This window comes from Tigriopus californicus, chromosome 6 (assembly GCF_007210705.1).
Source record: "Tigriopus californicus strain San Diego chromosome 6, Tcal_SD_v2.1, whole genome shotgun sequence".
Lineage (NCBI taxonomy): Eukaryota > Metazoa > Arthropoda > Copepoda > Harpacticoida > Harpacticidae > Tigriopus > Tigriopus californicus.
The window spans coordinates 9,267,667-9,283,135 of record NC_081445.1 but is presented as its reverse complement, the minus strand read 5'-3'; the positions used below and the strand labels follow the sequence as shown (position 1 = coordinate 9,283,135).

The 15,469-nt window shown below is 39.1% G+C and overlaps 1 protein-coding gene across 4 annotated transcripts; it reads right to left on the bottom strand.

Annotated features, from left to right (window-relative positions):
• Nucleotides 1–957: 957 nt before the first annotated feature.
• Nucleotides 958–12,948, bottom strand: LOC131881946 (tyrosine-protein phosphatase non-receptor type 11-like). Of its 4 annotated transcripts, XM_059228940.1 has the most exons (11): nt 8,464–8,791; nt 8,182–8,323; nt 6,472–6,594; nt 6,187–6,384; nt 5,956–6,115; nt 3,439–3,781; nt 3,121–3,371; nt 2,862–3,044; nt 2,444–2,785; nt 1,541–1,800; nt 958–1,460 (listed from the first exon to the last, which is right to left on the bottom strand). In XM_059228940.1, exons 1-11 carry the CDS (start codon nt 8,789–8,791, stop codon nt 1,340–1,342), a joined length of 2,451 nt encoding a protein of 816 aa, XP_059084923.1. In that variant the 3' UTR covers nt 958–1,339. The 4 variants fall into 4 exon arrangements, with proteins under 4 accessions (XP_059084923.1, XP_059084925.1, XP_059084924.1 ...); XM_059228942.1 differs by lacking the exons at nt 8,182–8,323; nt 8,464–8,791 and adding an exon at nt 12,605–12,948; XM_059228941.1 differs by lacking the exons at nt 8,182–8,323; nt 8,464–8,791 and adding an exon at nt 10,142–10,191.
• Nucleotides 12,949–15,469: the final 2,521 nt, after the last annotated feature.

Sequence of the window (15,469 nt, the reverse complement as noted above, 5' to 3'; positions counted from 1 at the left end):
TGTTTTCCATTCACTTCACCAACCGAATTGATTAGTGATAGGCGTCCGGCAAAAGTTGGACTTGTACGAGTCCTCGTCGAATCCGTCAGAGGACTCGAGGCTTTCACTAGAGTCAGGTCAAGTAAATAGACTCGAATTGCGAAATTTAAAGAAAAAATCCATAATCTTTTTTTGGCGAGTCTGGACTCGAGTCCTTTCTAAAAGACTCGAGTCCGGCCAGTTCCTCCAAAATCGAAAAAAGACTCGAGTGCACTCGGACTCGAGTCCGGACTCGCCCTAGCACTACCAATTACAGCCTTCCTCGGAACTATACAAAAAGTTATCTGCATACCAAGAGAAAACTCATTTATTTGCATATTTTTACGAAACTTTTACCATAGTTTTACCAAAGTTTACCATAAAGTGATTACTTTGTTTTTGCTACAATAAACTTGTAGCGAACATTTGAACCTTTTTCAGATGTTTGCTGAAAATGTTGAACTACACATGTTAAAGGCATGCCAAAAAAATTAAAGGCGCCTTAGAAAAGGCTTCAACTTACCAGTGATCTTCTCCAAAGCCTTCATCCGTCGTTCCTTGGCCGTCTTTGATCTGATATATGGATTATGTTTGGTGGGATCGAAGCACCGATCGAACATCGGGGATATACTTGAGCTTTTATTGGTTTGGATGCGGCAAAAGTTTTGCTCCAAAGCCCTCCTTTTCCGTTCGCGATTGTTTGCCGCCATTTGGGCAATAATTGCTGCCATTTTAAACGAACAAATACAGGTTAGACGTTGAGGGGAAAATCACGATTCGTTTCTGGTGGAGGGTGTTTCTTCTCCTTTCAATAAGAAGGAACTGACCACAACGACAAAAGCCACATCTCACGCAAACAAAGGAAGTAGGATTAAATATTCACGAACTGCACATTTCGTCCCAGTTTTCCATAAACTGGACACAAGAACACTCAAGAACTACATTTGAAAGTTTATTATCATCATACATAGATATATTTATCACCATATGTTTGATTTACACGAGTAACGTTGTCATCTCCACCGGATTGTGCACTAGCAAAAAGCGAGGTTTCGTTAGAGGTCGGGAACTAGTTCCTTCCAATTTGACACAGATAAGTTGTAAAAGAAGTGTACATCCAATGTATGTAGCTTCGGGAGAAGTCGAAGGACCGCACAAGCAAAATATTTCTGGCTAGATTAATCCATCTCATCAAATTAGTCCAATGCAAAAGGATGGCAAATATTGTGGCTAGCATTACGTCAAGAAAAGAGACGACCAATTTCCAGGCTTATACATTGTTACATCCAGGTAGTTTAGCCTAAATCACCAAAGTGGTCCTTCATTTCCTAGGTGGAGCGGGTGGAGGGCATGCGGGTAAGGGCCCAATATTTGGGTTTAACGACTTCAAATCATTGTGCCCATCAGTATGATACAGCTGCTTTGGAATCTCATCAGGAGGCCTGCATTGAAACAAAAAAAAGGTTTTCTTACATATCAAAGGCATAATGGTTAATAAATCAAGCTGAACGGACACCCTTACCTTGGCAGGCCGGTTTCTGATGCTGTTGATCCGTGACGGCTTGCGTCACATCTTAATTCAGGGTGACTCCCGCTGAAATTGGCAAAATGGCTTCCAGCTATGATTGAGGTGGCCGAGGGCGAGGTGGGTGCATTGGTGGTATTGAGCGACATCCCGGAAAGGGCGGGGAAATGACCCAAGGGAGCGAATGCGTCAGGACCCATAAAGGGGGAGTTGCACTCATTGGAATACTTTATGTTCGTGTACTCTCTGGTTGAAGTCTGAAGGAGCGAAAAACGAAAAGGATGGATTGAATGTTTGAGAGTTGGAAGCAAAAAAAAAGATTGCCGTCAATATTTGACTATAATATTGCTTATAATCATTTCAATACAAGGAAATGAAGATTATTGTCGAACATAGTATTGATAATCACTATTATTGATTGTGACCTTACATAATGATATTTTTGCAACAATTCGCGAAGGTAAGCTCTTCACAATTCTATTAATACATATCCATAAAGTATAAGGGCCTTACGCTGCATGAAATATGGTTTACGTTCTGGACTAAAAAGATTCAGCCTCTACCGAATAAATGGCCGATAGGGCCGATTCTCTTTATCAAATTATATTGCGTTTGTGCTTTTCTTGTCTTATTCTATCAAAATCTGATGGGAAATTATTGACCCGGGTCACATATTATCCGGAAAAGAAATCGCTTTCAAGGGATATCACGAGTAGTTTATTTAGCAATCCTCCGTCCCTCTTCCCGTTTTGTTTGGGCAATCTGACGTTGCCATTATAGGATTGTATGAAGTAATGAAGTAATCCAGCATGGTTTCCCAAATGAAGGCCATTGAACCCAAGACTACATCGATTTGATCACTCTAGTTTCACGTCTAAACCACCAATAATTAAACATTACCTTTTCTGCGCGTAATCGATGTTCGACGGTGTCAATGTGATGTTGAACCGCCATATACACGAATTTGTATTGAGCCTCGGTTTGGACCATCCCCGACCTTTGGCTTCGGACCATCTGGATCGTTCGTTGGATATCAATCTCACAATCCAGTCCAAACCACTTAGTTTGATCGATAATCATATCAATGACGATGAATGTGCCGGTTCGACCAATTCCCGCCGAGCAATGGACGATGATGGGTCCGTCGGAACCTTTCTCCAATGAATTTTGCTTGGCATTTACATCATGAAGGAAACTCAACACGCAACCAGGATCGTTGGGTACACCGTGATCTGGCCAAGCCTTAACACGAGAAAAGACTTAAATTAACTCTGACCCAACTATCCACCTCTACTAGTTGAAGAGAAATGGCGCTCACCTGGAAATGGAAGTGAAATATCGTCCGCTCATCCAAACAGCCCTCTTTTCTGACAAGGAATTCCCTCAATGTGTAATCTTGGGAGGCATTTTCAGACACATTTTGCACGGTGAACTTCCCATAGCTCTCCGTTTGGTCCAAATCCGGCCAATATTTCGCACATTTGGGCTTCATCCGCTCCAACTAAAAGGCGAAGAATAAAGGTTGAAGCAACTGTTTTCCAAAGGCATAAGGTTCAAGAAATGATCATGATCCCCACCTCTTTGGTGGTCATCACTATCACTCGTGTATTCTCCTGCCAAGTCATTTGCCAAAAGTCCGCTCGGGTGGAAGGAAGGCAACCTTGAGTGGCGATAAAAGACTTTTTCCGGAGGGGTGTGGTCGTTTCCAGGAACGGCGAAGGGCCCACGTTGGTTATGAGGTCATCATCCGTTTGAATGCGGTTGGCATTAATATAATCTGACCCCGGAGAGCCATCTGTGTCTTGCAAAATGACCCGGGTATGATCGACTAGAAATAGACAAAAACAGCTCAGACACATTCGTTCCACAGTGCTGTTCCATGTTCCAAATCTTACACGGCAGAATGTTCTTGTAGCGATTCTTGTTCTTGTTCTCCGGCTTCTGGCCCTCCTTCCTTGAGTACAAATGCTTGCATTCCTGTTGCTGTAGGTCTTCAAATTCCTCCCAGAAACCTGCCTTGCCTCCCGGGGGTCCACTGGAAGGCACAAAGCCATTTTCTTTTTGGAGCTCTTGGACGCGGAGGACAAGGGCACGAGCGTTGATTTTGGTGGCGTTGAAAGGCTGCTTGAGATGCACCACGGTGCCGGATTCCTCCACCATTGGATTCTTCTTGTAGTACTCAACCAAATCTGACAGGGAATCAAAAGGCTCACCACCCCCAACGTCGTATCTGCCTTTCTGCAAATGAAGTGAAATCATCAATGGTAAGATTTGGATAATAGGGCTTTTAAGGGCGTTGATCGTGAATAGCTCTCAGACTGAGGTAAAGGGTTCTGGCAGTTTTAGCTTTTTGGTGGATAAAATAAACAATGACTGACTATTATGTTTTCGAGTGTAATAGGTAAGGATGGGCAAATTGGGTGAGAATATTTTTTGGTCACTTAAGCCCACACTTTTACATATTTGCATTTTCCACATTTATTTGCACCTTTCTACTTTTATTTTGCATCTTTGGCCTAAAAACGGTGTTTTTGTAAAAATTAGCTGTTTATTGACATTACAGTTGGTCAAAACAAATTAAAAGGTTGCCACCGCAATAAATATGAAAAAAAAAACTGAATTTTGAACAAGTGGTGTCAATTATTAAATTGTGAGTGCTAACAGAAGTTTTGTACTTTAACCTCGTTAGATCGACCCAGCTGATACCTTAAGTAGAATTTTACCTACTGAGATGGTACGAGCCAGAGACAATCAGTCTCCCGTGGATTATGTTTAACCTTATGTTTGAAGAAATAGTTATTATTTTTTTCTTTTTTCGAATGTGTGCCTACGTTCTGACTCAAAATCGATAATGTTCGTGATTCAGACCAAAACAGTGCTTAAAAAAGGAAAAAAATGCGTTTCGGCCCAAACTAGTCTTAGTAGCTACTAGCAAGCAAAAAGGCCCATAGCAATCTTTTTGCCGCTGGCGGTAAGAAAAAGACAAACCCATCTAAACCTTCAAAACCATCTCTTATTATGAAGAAAAAAAATGTAGATTTATATTCCGATCATAATTTCCAAACCGGTGCACTAGCTTAAGCTTTACCATTTCTTAGGTTTTAAAATCAGACTGCCAGTGACAAGGCATCCTTTATAAACCTGACTACAAATTGAGCTACATAAATGGCCGAGAATTCCGTCATAAGCGACTACATTTCAAAGAAAAAACGACAATTTGCTTGCTGGACACAATGATCAAAAAGCCCTATCAAGTTTCCAGACGAATTCCCAAATACAATTTGGCATTTTTCTTGCTCAGGAAATCATTAGGAACAACATTAATTTTCTTGCTTTATGGAGTTCTAGCCCGCATAAAAAACCTTGCATGCCTAAAAATTGATATAAAAACATAAGTTTTCGAAACCATAATAATGCAAATTGGGAACCCACTTAGTTAGCACTAAATCTATTTAATCATTACTTGGCTAAAAGTGATTTAATGGTGAAATTTTCATCATTTTTTAGCTCAAGAATGCCCCGGTTATATCTTCACCGGAATTTCCAAATAGATGATATTAATTTTTACTATCACAAAAGTAAGACCATTCTTTTCTTTTTCTTGCATTATCTGAAAATAGCTCAAAATGTTATCTTACCCGTACTCAAAATCCTCCAAAAATACAAACTTTCGCCGCAAAATTATTTACGAATCGTCTTATAGCACACAGAGTTCAACAGTCACTGCAAATTTCACATGTATAAAGCCTCAACGAAAAAGTTTTTAATTAGTTCAACAGTCTTAAGGAAAGCCCAAATCTATAAAATTGCTTGTTGCATGCATTGTCTTCAAAATTCAAGCGAATTTGTAACTAAGTCTACTTTTCATGATTGCAAAACACAATTTAAAAAATTACATTTTCAGTGTGTTTTAAGTAACATGATATGGCATTTTGAGCTATTTTGAGATCATGCAAGAAAATAAAAAATAATCTTTTACTTTTGCGATGGTGTAAATCTTGATCATTTTGGGGGGAATTCAAGTGAAGATATATACAACCGTGACATTTTGGAGCTAGAAACGATGTAAATTGGGTCATTAAATCCCATATATTTAAGTAATGGTTTGATAGATTGTGTCATAATTTCCAAGTTAGTGCTAACTAAGTGTGTCCCCAATGTGCAGTAATTAGGTTTTTCAGTTTTTATACTGATTTATAGCATGTAAGATTTTTATCCGGGCTAGTACTCCATAAAGCAATAGAATCAAAGATGTTCCTTCTGATTTCCAGAGCAAGAAAAATGCCAAGATGTGTTTGGGAATTCCCATCAAAACTCTAAAAGGCATCTTAACCACTATATGGAGATAGAAAAAAACGTGTCCATATTTGAAGACGTCCACACGTAGGTTTTCTATTCGTTTGTATACTTACGTTGTATCTAATCTTAACGTGAGTGACTCGGTCGTTAGACCGAACGGAGAAAACGTAATCACCAGGTTTGGATTGAGACTCTCTGACTAGGAAGCTTCCACTTTTTCCCTTTTCCAACAATTTCTCCGCCTCCTTGCCACTAAGATGTCCATGAAACCATCTGATTGGAGGCAAAAACTAACTTATTATAGTACGGACTTTTCAATGATTGAAAGAAAAACCAGGCCTTACCTTTCGGTGGTGGGGTCAGCACTGTTCAGGGGGAATTTGAGCTCTATGACATCCCCATTCTTCTCTCGGAGTTGGCCTTGGTTTTCAGTGTAATATTGCACTAACTCCGAAAGAGTGGCAAACTTCTCTCCACCATACAAGTCATAAAAATCCCCCGTGTTCTGGATTTTTATGTGCCGAACCTCGTCATTCCTAGCTCTAAAATCACAAACAAAACACATTGCACATCGCACTTTCACAAACAAAAACCGTTCCTTTTTTACAGAGTTACTAGAAGCCACTTACTTGACTGAGAGTGTAAAATCCCCTGGATTTCCTTGTGATGGGCGTGCCAAGAAACTGGCTTCCACGCCTCGTTCCTTCAATAAGACTTCGGCTTCGATTCCAGTTAGGTTTGGGTGGAACCACCTGTAACGAGGCAAAGACACGTTGAATGAAAGTGTATTAGTTTTAAAAACACTTTTTAAAATCTTCAGAAGCCATCAGTTCTTTGTCTGTTGTCTGGAGGTTTCTTGCCAACTGCAAATCTTGAACATGTGTTTGGGATTAGTATCATTTAACAATATCGCAACCCACGCAAAATACATGAGAATTCTGGTTTGGGAATCGATGCCATTTGAGTCCAAGTTTACTGGCCCAATCGTGACAAGTTATAACATTTCTGATTCCACTATCTGACACCGATCTCATTTTCTGCTACATTCTTGTCGGATGGAATATTGATGCGCCTGAAGAATACTTTTACATTGAGTGTGAACTGGTTCAAGAAAACATTGGGATGTCCAAATTTGATCGTCCGGTTTTGGCAACCTTTGGCGTACACAATTTGCTCACAGCCTCATTTGGCTCACATCTCACGTGCCCTCAGATTTTGGCAGACCATTATGCCGACTAATGAAACCACATCATGCTTAATCAAGAGGGTCGTCCAAAGTAGTCCAAAAACTAAAGATGTACACATAGTTACATTCGGAAGCAAATTGTGCCAAAAGCAAAGCGTGCATCAATTTCATTCTAGGTGAATTGGGCTGCAAAAATAAAGAAACTTTCGGAAAAATGGAAATTTATGTGTTATGGAATTCGTTAAGCATTTGATCATATTGAGGGTATTCAATGAGGATTGTTTTGAAAAACCTTTCTAATGCTTGGGTTCTACTGCAATTAATCATATTTTTGTGAAAACTGGACCATAATTAATGATTGATTAGTTTTGGATGGCATGTTGTGATCGAGTACATGAATTCAGAGGATTGTAGAAAAATATCTATGGAGGCCAAATCAAAGCAAGCAGCTATGATTGTCACGATACATCGTAAAATATATTGGTTTCTCTTGTTCTATCCCTCCTCTCCTTTCAATTCAACCTCCTGTATCAATTTTCAGACATGTACAAGGTCAGAAAAAAAAATTTTCTTTCGAAAACTCTGCCCATTTACTGAAAATCCTACAAATCAAATTTAGTGATTCTATTTCCTTGAAGCTGATGTTTATCAGTAGAGAGCGGCCAAAATATGCATTAACCGTCCTATGTCCCGAAACAATATTATTCGCATATTTAGCATATGAATACACTTTTTTGAAGTGAAAGTAAAGCGAAAAAATAAACAATACGGCTCGTGTCAAAATTGAAAGGAAAATAAATCCGACCTGGTCATTATATCAAAACGTGATTGAATTCGAACATTTTACATGACCAAATATTTATGAACTATGGCATTACCTGACTTGCAAGGAAGTTTCATTCTCCCTTATCGCTTAAGATCCAATGAATCAACAAAGAAAAAAATTGAATCAGGAGGAGTAATCTTACCCACCGCTTCAAAAATAGGGCATGCATATTTATACGGCAAATCTTTGCTACTAAGTTCCTCTTAATCCCTCAATTGATCCCTTCCCAAAGCACACAATCTTCAATCAGTTTTTGCTCAAAGATCAAAAGTTTAGATTGAAGTTCCAAAAAAGGCGGGTCAACCTGTTCTACTTAGTGGTGCTTACCCTTTACTCCGGCCCAGTTTATTGGCCTGTTTGAAGCACAACAAACAGCTGCAATCACACATGTCACCGATTGGAGCACTCTCTGGATCATGATGATCCCGACTGACTAGGGATTCGCAATCATCCAGACGCACCTCGTCGTCTAAAAAGCCCAACGTTTCTTTTGAGTATCTCAGAATGGACTTGGAGAGAAGTCGAGTGTGAAAGAAAGTAAATTTGGTCAAGAATATCGCTGGACGACGAGCAATGAATGGAAACTTTCTCCAGGACATTCTGAGATACCCAAGAGCCTCTCTGTCGGAAGGCTACCACCACAACCACTACAACCACCACAACTGCTCCTACAACAACTCAAGTCGCTAATTTGTGGGCTCTCCTCCACTACCAAAGATGATAGATAAACATCCGTTGTTTGGACAGTGGCCAACTTGACACATGACGTCGAATTCTGACTTATACGCTTGAACACCGGCTTGGAATCGACCAAACTTGGCCTTTTACACCGCTGGACTTCGGGGTTCAGGCTACTCGCAGGTTTATGGCCTTGGGACAACACAAAAGGTCGGGGAGTGACCAAGGAGAGAAACTTGTCTTCATTGGCAGAGAACATGGTGGTACTGGATCAGAATTTCAACTACGTCATTTCAGTGCCAAGGGTCAAAATCTTCATCATCTTCACTTCTTAATTATTGTCTGCGCTTCAGTGAGGTGGTTCTAAAGCACTTTATTCCTATAGTGAGTCGCTCCTCGTGACTCAATGGTTCTTCAGATTTGGGCTTCATTAGAGGAGTGGGTGGGACCAGTGGGACCGTTTGAACCAGAACTGCTCTCCGGTGTATCTCGTGGACATGAAGATAATGAAGCGGTCAGAATGTCGGTAATTTGTCATATGAAGATGTTCAAGTGGACCTCAATTCTTGATTGTCACTCAGTGGAAAGTGAAATTAGGACTACACACACACACACATCACATTGTCAAGCGACAGATAGACAGATCCAACTGATTATTTCTTTTTCCACTCTTCCACAAGTTCTTGTTCTGACGAAACAATGAAGCACTGTGGATGCACATGGAGCCAAATTGTCTTTGTTTATGTCAAACTTTTTGTCCATTGGCTTTCATTGACCCCAAAAAGACGTTCATCTCTCCTCTAGAATCGCGAAGACAAGAAATTGATCTGACTGTTCCCATGATCACCAAATGACTGCCTCAATCCTGAAAGTGACTTTTCCTATGCTTGAAGAACCTATCAGGCCGCAATGGCTCTGTTCTTGAACAATAAGGGAAATGGCCCTTCAGGTAATATTCGTTTCTCTCTTCGGTTCTTTGGCATACAGGCGTTGCGAACAAACGGGAAAAAAGAGAAAGAAGAAGAAGTGGTGGAAAAAACGCATAAGCACCCACAGATCTCTAATTCCTTCAACCATCCGGGTCTGGTGGAAGATGCTCTGGAAGAGATCATGGACACGGAGAGAAAAATTCCCATCCCAAATTTGAATCTCCAGCCCTTCAAATGCGAGATTTGGCAAGAATACGAGTCAGGATGGAAGGGAGAAAAACAGTCGTAGCATTCTTTTGTATGGGAACTTGACAATAGCCGATTGAAAATAGAGGGCGTTGTTCTGTGGGAGAACAGACAGAATCGACGGTTTTTACCTCAAAACAACAAAGCATTCTCAACCTAGTCAAGGCTGAACTACTTCATTGATGGATTCAATCGCCCATTTGAACCAGCAAAGCGGCATGTAAAAGATTGCCAAAAAATAGTGGCTTTTTCATCTTCGTTATTGGATTGGAAGAATCAAGGACTGAAAGACCCAAAACATCAGAACCTCTGTATGGACTGTTGATAGTTTATAAGCATCGTAAATAGTGTCAAATTAGATCTTTAGAGTTACAAACACTCTGGAGGCAAGTCATTTGTCAAGGTTACCATTTAAAAGGACTTGAACAATTAACCTGTTATTGAAGATCCAAGTTGGGAACAAACTCATTCACTAAGTTAAACGACAAAAACGGGGCCTTGGGCATTCCTCAACTTTTAATCGTGCGGCCAATCACTCACTTTAACGCTACGTCAACCTATTTGGAGTAAAAAGATTTATTACTTTACAATAGTAAAACCAAAGCCATTCATTAGAGTGGAAAGGATGTAGATCCCTTGAGGGGTCCCCCAACGGGATAGCAGATCAGATTAGCCCTATAAAAGACAACCATTGCATATTGTCTATACATCATATTTTATTTTATAGTTATTTTTTTCGCCATGAGGTGACCAAGAGTCGCAATAAAGATAATAATAATAATAATAATAATTTATTATTATTATTATCAATATAATTATAGGTGGTTTTTAGTGTGGGCCACCTGGTATGTCTGACGAAGAAACTAGAAAGTAAACTCCCGAATATTCCATGATTTCAAAATGTAGCATTTTAAGAAAACTATTCATTCCCCCTGTAACAACTCCAAGAGCCAAAAAGTTGGCGCTATTTTTTTTTTTATCTTTAACTTTATTGCGACTCTTGGTCATGTCAGATTGTAAAATGTATAAAACTGTATGTATAAATATCATATACAAAAATCGATTAATAAAAGAATAAAATGGTCAAGACTGATAAAATAGTTGACTAGAGTGTGGTATCACATTGAGTTTGACTAGTATTGGTTCAGTGCACATGAAAAAAAGTGAAGAGGGAAATTGCAGATAGTACATAAACAGGTGGGGAGAGGTAAATGATGAAAATCTTGGTTATTGCAGTAGAGTAGAGAGTTTTAATGTTAAATATTCATTTTGATTGATGTGTAATTTTGTGAGAGTTTTAAATGTTCACGTGTTTTTCCATATCTTCCCAAAATTAGCGTGGTTTTTTTTGAGGACTTCCTTCCGCCACTAGGAATGGAATTCCCAGCAGTTCAAGACGCAAAAATTATTCTTTTCAATTAAATTATCAAACAATTATGACTTTATCAAAGGGACTTTTTTCGTTCAAATGAGTCAAAAGTAAAGAATAAATAAACAATTCTCATGAACTTTTGATGGAATATTCAGTGCATGACCTTGAAAATATTTCACAAGACTTGGTTCACCATATGTTTAACTGCTTTTTTCTTTAACATACTTTTATCACATGCTGCGCTACATTTAGATGAAATAAATAGTTCAGGCAACATGAAATAAATCCTTTGGTTTCCTTCTTATCCGGAAAACGAGGTCAAGGTTGGCCTAGACATTAGAAACCAGATTTGTTTGATGCAAGGTAGCTTTACTGGGAATAAATGGAAAACTCAATACCAGCAGGGCAACTTACAGGGTGATTGGGATAAACAGGTACAAACAAGCATATATTGCCTGTTTGAAAACTGCTCTAGATACATCAGGTTCTGGATTTACGCTTTTCAATTGAGTCCTATTCAGTATTAAAAAAAATTGTTTGTCAATTTACTCGCTCTTGGCCTTAAAAAATACTAAAACACCTACGGCCAGCCTCACAACAGGCAGGCTCAGTTGGATGACTTTGAACAAATCTTGTCCCAAATGGCCTTGCTGGTCAGGATGGATTATGATTGTTGGCTGGTTGAGTTGATTTAGTCCTCTCATACCAATCAATTGCTCGTTTGATGAAGAAACAATTCAGTTTTGTTTTATTTTTAATATTTGCATTTCCAGCCTTGAGTGCCAGGCATGAGGAAAAGTAATGACTTGCTCACGTTTGGCTTCCATACTTCGAAAGTTGTTATTCAACAAATGTTGCTATAGCTTTATTTCAATAAGAATGTTGTTGGCAATTAGGGCACCAATTTTGAAAGTAAATGGTTTAATCATATAGCCATCATAGCCAAAGCAAATTCTATAACACCTTATAAAATCCACCCTGTAGAGTGGACAATTGAAACATGCGAAGTAACCTTTCAGTAATTATTTGTAGCGCCATCTAACGTGATAAGCGTCTGGTTTGCTTCAACAATCACAATAGGGAGTTATTTTGCGCCTCTTGCCAATAACAGTAGAAAATGGGAGAAAGATTGTGGAACAAAAACTATTTGAAGTAATGGCCCCCTTCATCTCGGAACCTTCCTTTGTTGCCACGGGTATATCTTGGTCGGTAACAATCAAGTTTTGTATCCAAACACATTTGAAGCCAATGCCGACTTTAGTTTTTCATGCAATTCCTACGGATTTCAAGTATTAGAAACACTATATCATGCAATCCTTATCAAAGATCACCCGTAAAGCGGCCTCGACGTTTCTATTTCAACGATCTTTTCAAACAAGTTAAATCAACTGACGCCTCTGATTATACTCTACAAAATACTTTTTCTACACTAGTTATGATGTAACGGGCTAGCTAACACTTCCAACACGCCTTTTGCGGCTAAAGAGGTATAACTGACAAGGGACCGTTAGAGCTTGTGTCTTACCTTCGAGCAGACATTGTGCGGGCAGGAAAAGCGGTTTCTTCACTCTTTATTATACTGGGAATGGGCTGTGCTTTAATCACTAGTCATTTAACGCACATGAGTTACACCGAGCTTTACTTAAAACACCTCAGGACTCATTTGTTAATGTGTATGTATTCATGATAGGGACCGAGAAGGAGATAGGCAGTGGCTGAGGAACAAATAGGTGTGGAGGTGACTACAAGCGAAGCATTGGAGGAGGAAGATAATCTCCAGCATTCACTCACTCTCACACACGCAGTCTCCTCGGTTGTTGAGCTGCTGAGTAAGTAAGTACTGCGTTGTCAGGGTTCCCAATTTGTGGATGAGCTCTACAGCCAAAACCAACAGGATGAGAGACCAAAAATGACTAAAGTTTACCGCACAATTAATGACACGGATCTTTCAATTTTTTGACGCTTTGGTGATATGATGCAAGCGATGGTGGTACTGAAAATCTTGAAGTGTTACAATGGCATCTACTTGAGGGGGTATCGAAATCTAATTTTGATTCGCTGAAATCTATTGGAGTTGGGAAGATATTGGATATGTATCAACCATGACCATTCAGAAGGTGATAAATCTGATTTGATACCTATCCACAGATTAAATATTCAAATATCAACTTGCATATTGCCAGGGGTGGGTTAGCTTGTGGTGTTTATTATTGGATGCAAGGGTTTCTAAATTACTTCTATGGTAGCCAAAAAGATCTGCTAGTGAACCTGTTTCATCATTGATTAGAAATAAAATAAAAATTGTGTTTTCTGATTTGCAGAATCCACCGTTACCTAGCAGATTCTTGCCTTTCAAGAACTTGGGCCCTCTACAGCAACACTACAAACTAAGTCCTATTCTCTAAGGAAGAAACTCAAGAGTTAGATCAATTTTGAGTAAATTACTTCCATATCAAGTCATTGTGCAACTCTTAAAATGACCAGAGGTTAACAAAAGAGATAAAAATATGCCACTTTTTGGAGCTTAGAACTGGAAACTAAGTGTATAAAAATCCAAGGAAGAAATGAAACATTAAAATATTAAAATGAATGCCGACTGGCGAGCCTTACAAAATACTCTAGTTCATGCTCCAAGTTTGGATAAAAGACTAGAAAATTCGTCCCCCTCCCCCCTTCAAAATGAAATCATTCTTTATCGTGGCACCTGACGTCGTCTTACTGGGCAAAAATCGAACCGCGCCAATTAAATTCGAATTATTTTAAGTGGAAATTTTCGAAGCGAAAGAGTCGTGTTCAGTCAGCCTCTGATTTGTCTCTGTATGCCGGTTTCGTCAAATCTGGCTTACTAGACCCCAAACTGGCAAGCGTGTTGTTTCTTTGATCAGAGCAGCTGAGCAATGATATGCGCTGTTGCGAAGGCCATAACATGAACAGGGTCATACTTTTTGTTATACCATAGGAATATCATTCCATTTGAACACAAATTATGGGTAAGGTATGCTCACGAACGTTGGATTTTTTTTCATCAACTATCTACATTCATTCTGAGCTGATTTAGGCATCAAAGAATTGGTACTTTGGCATTTGAAAAAGTTTCACTTATTAAGCCATTTATTTGAGAGTCCGCGCCTGGTTCCTGTAAATAGGCCTTGGAACATGAAGGCTACGTATGGAAGAGGTAATGAGGATCCCTGGAAATAGGAGCTCACATTTTGGGGACGTGGAATCCAAAGACTTTAATTGTTTGCCTAAGGTGTGCTCTCTCTAGCATGATCTACAACTGATGGAACATGCTGTCTAAATTACTTAATGAAAGAGTATCTCTGAAGCTCCAAACTTTCTCATTTCAACATTCCAACTTTGAAAAGATTTGTTTCTATACGATTTCTCATTACTTATGGAAAAGAAATAATTTTTCAACTTTGTTTAAAGGATATTGTGGGAACCGAGATGTCTCACGCAACCTAGAATAGTTGTAATTAGACTTTTATGTTTTGATCAAACCATGATAATTGATAAAATACCTACCTCAGCCTTAGCAATCTAGATGTTGATAAGTGCACTTTTGAAACAACATTTTTCCATTATTATCCATTATTTCCAGTATAACACTAGTATTTTCTTTGAAGTACGTAATGTCCTTTTGAGGGAATGCACCTGCCTCAAACAGTAAATCGTATCTCCAGCCATGACATGATTGGTCATTTCAGGCAAAGGGATTTTTATTATAATGTAATAGAGGGCTCCAGGACAACTTGACCCAGCGGACAATTCGACTCAAGACAATTCGACGCAACGGACAACTCGACCGAGCGGACAACTCGACCAAGGGCAACTTGACCGAGGACAACTCGACCCAGCGGACAATTCGACCCAGTGTACAACTCAACTCATTACAGATATTAAGCCCAACATGTTGGCTTACAAATAGTTCATACTTATGGAGCAAAATTGGAAGTATGATGTAAAACATGTCAAAATTTGAAAGGATTTACACAATTCATCATTTGATCTTTAAAAGCAAGTTATGTTTACATCAGTCAAGGTGTGACAATCAAGTTTGATAATGTTTTAATCAAACTTGATTTTTCATTTGATGCCTTACTGATGCTAACATCTTTGCATGCACATCGAATGTTGACTCATCAAGTTTAGTTTTGTTCACCATCATGTTTTCGGCCAATATGTTGTTTAGTTTTTGTACTGGGTCGAGTTGTCCGCTGGGTCGAGTTGTCCGGTCACCATTTTTTTTTTGTAGTTTTTTTGGGTTTGGTTCTTCACGGGCTTATCTAACTGCTACAGGGAATATAATCCCCAGTACTTTTAAAATGAAAGGTTATTATTCGTCTATTTCAATCTTTATATGATATTTGGGCTACCAACGAATTTG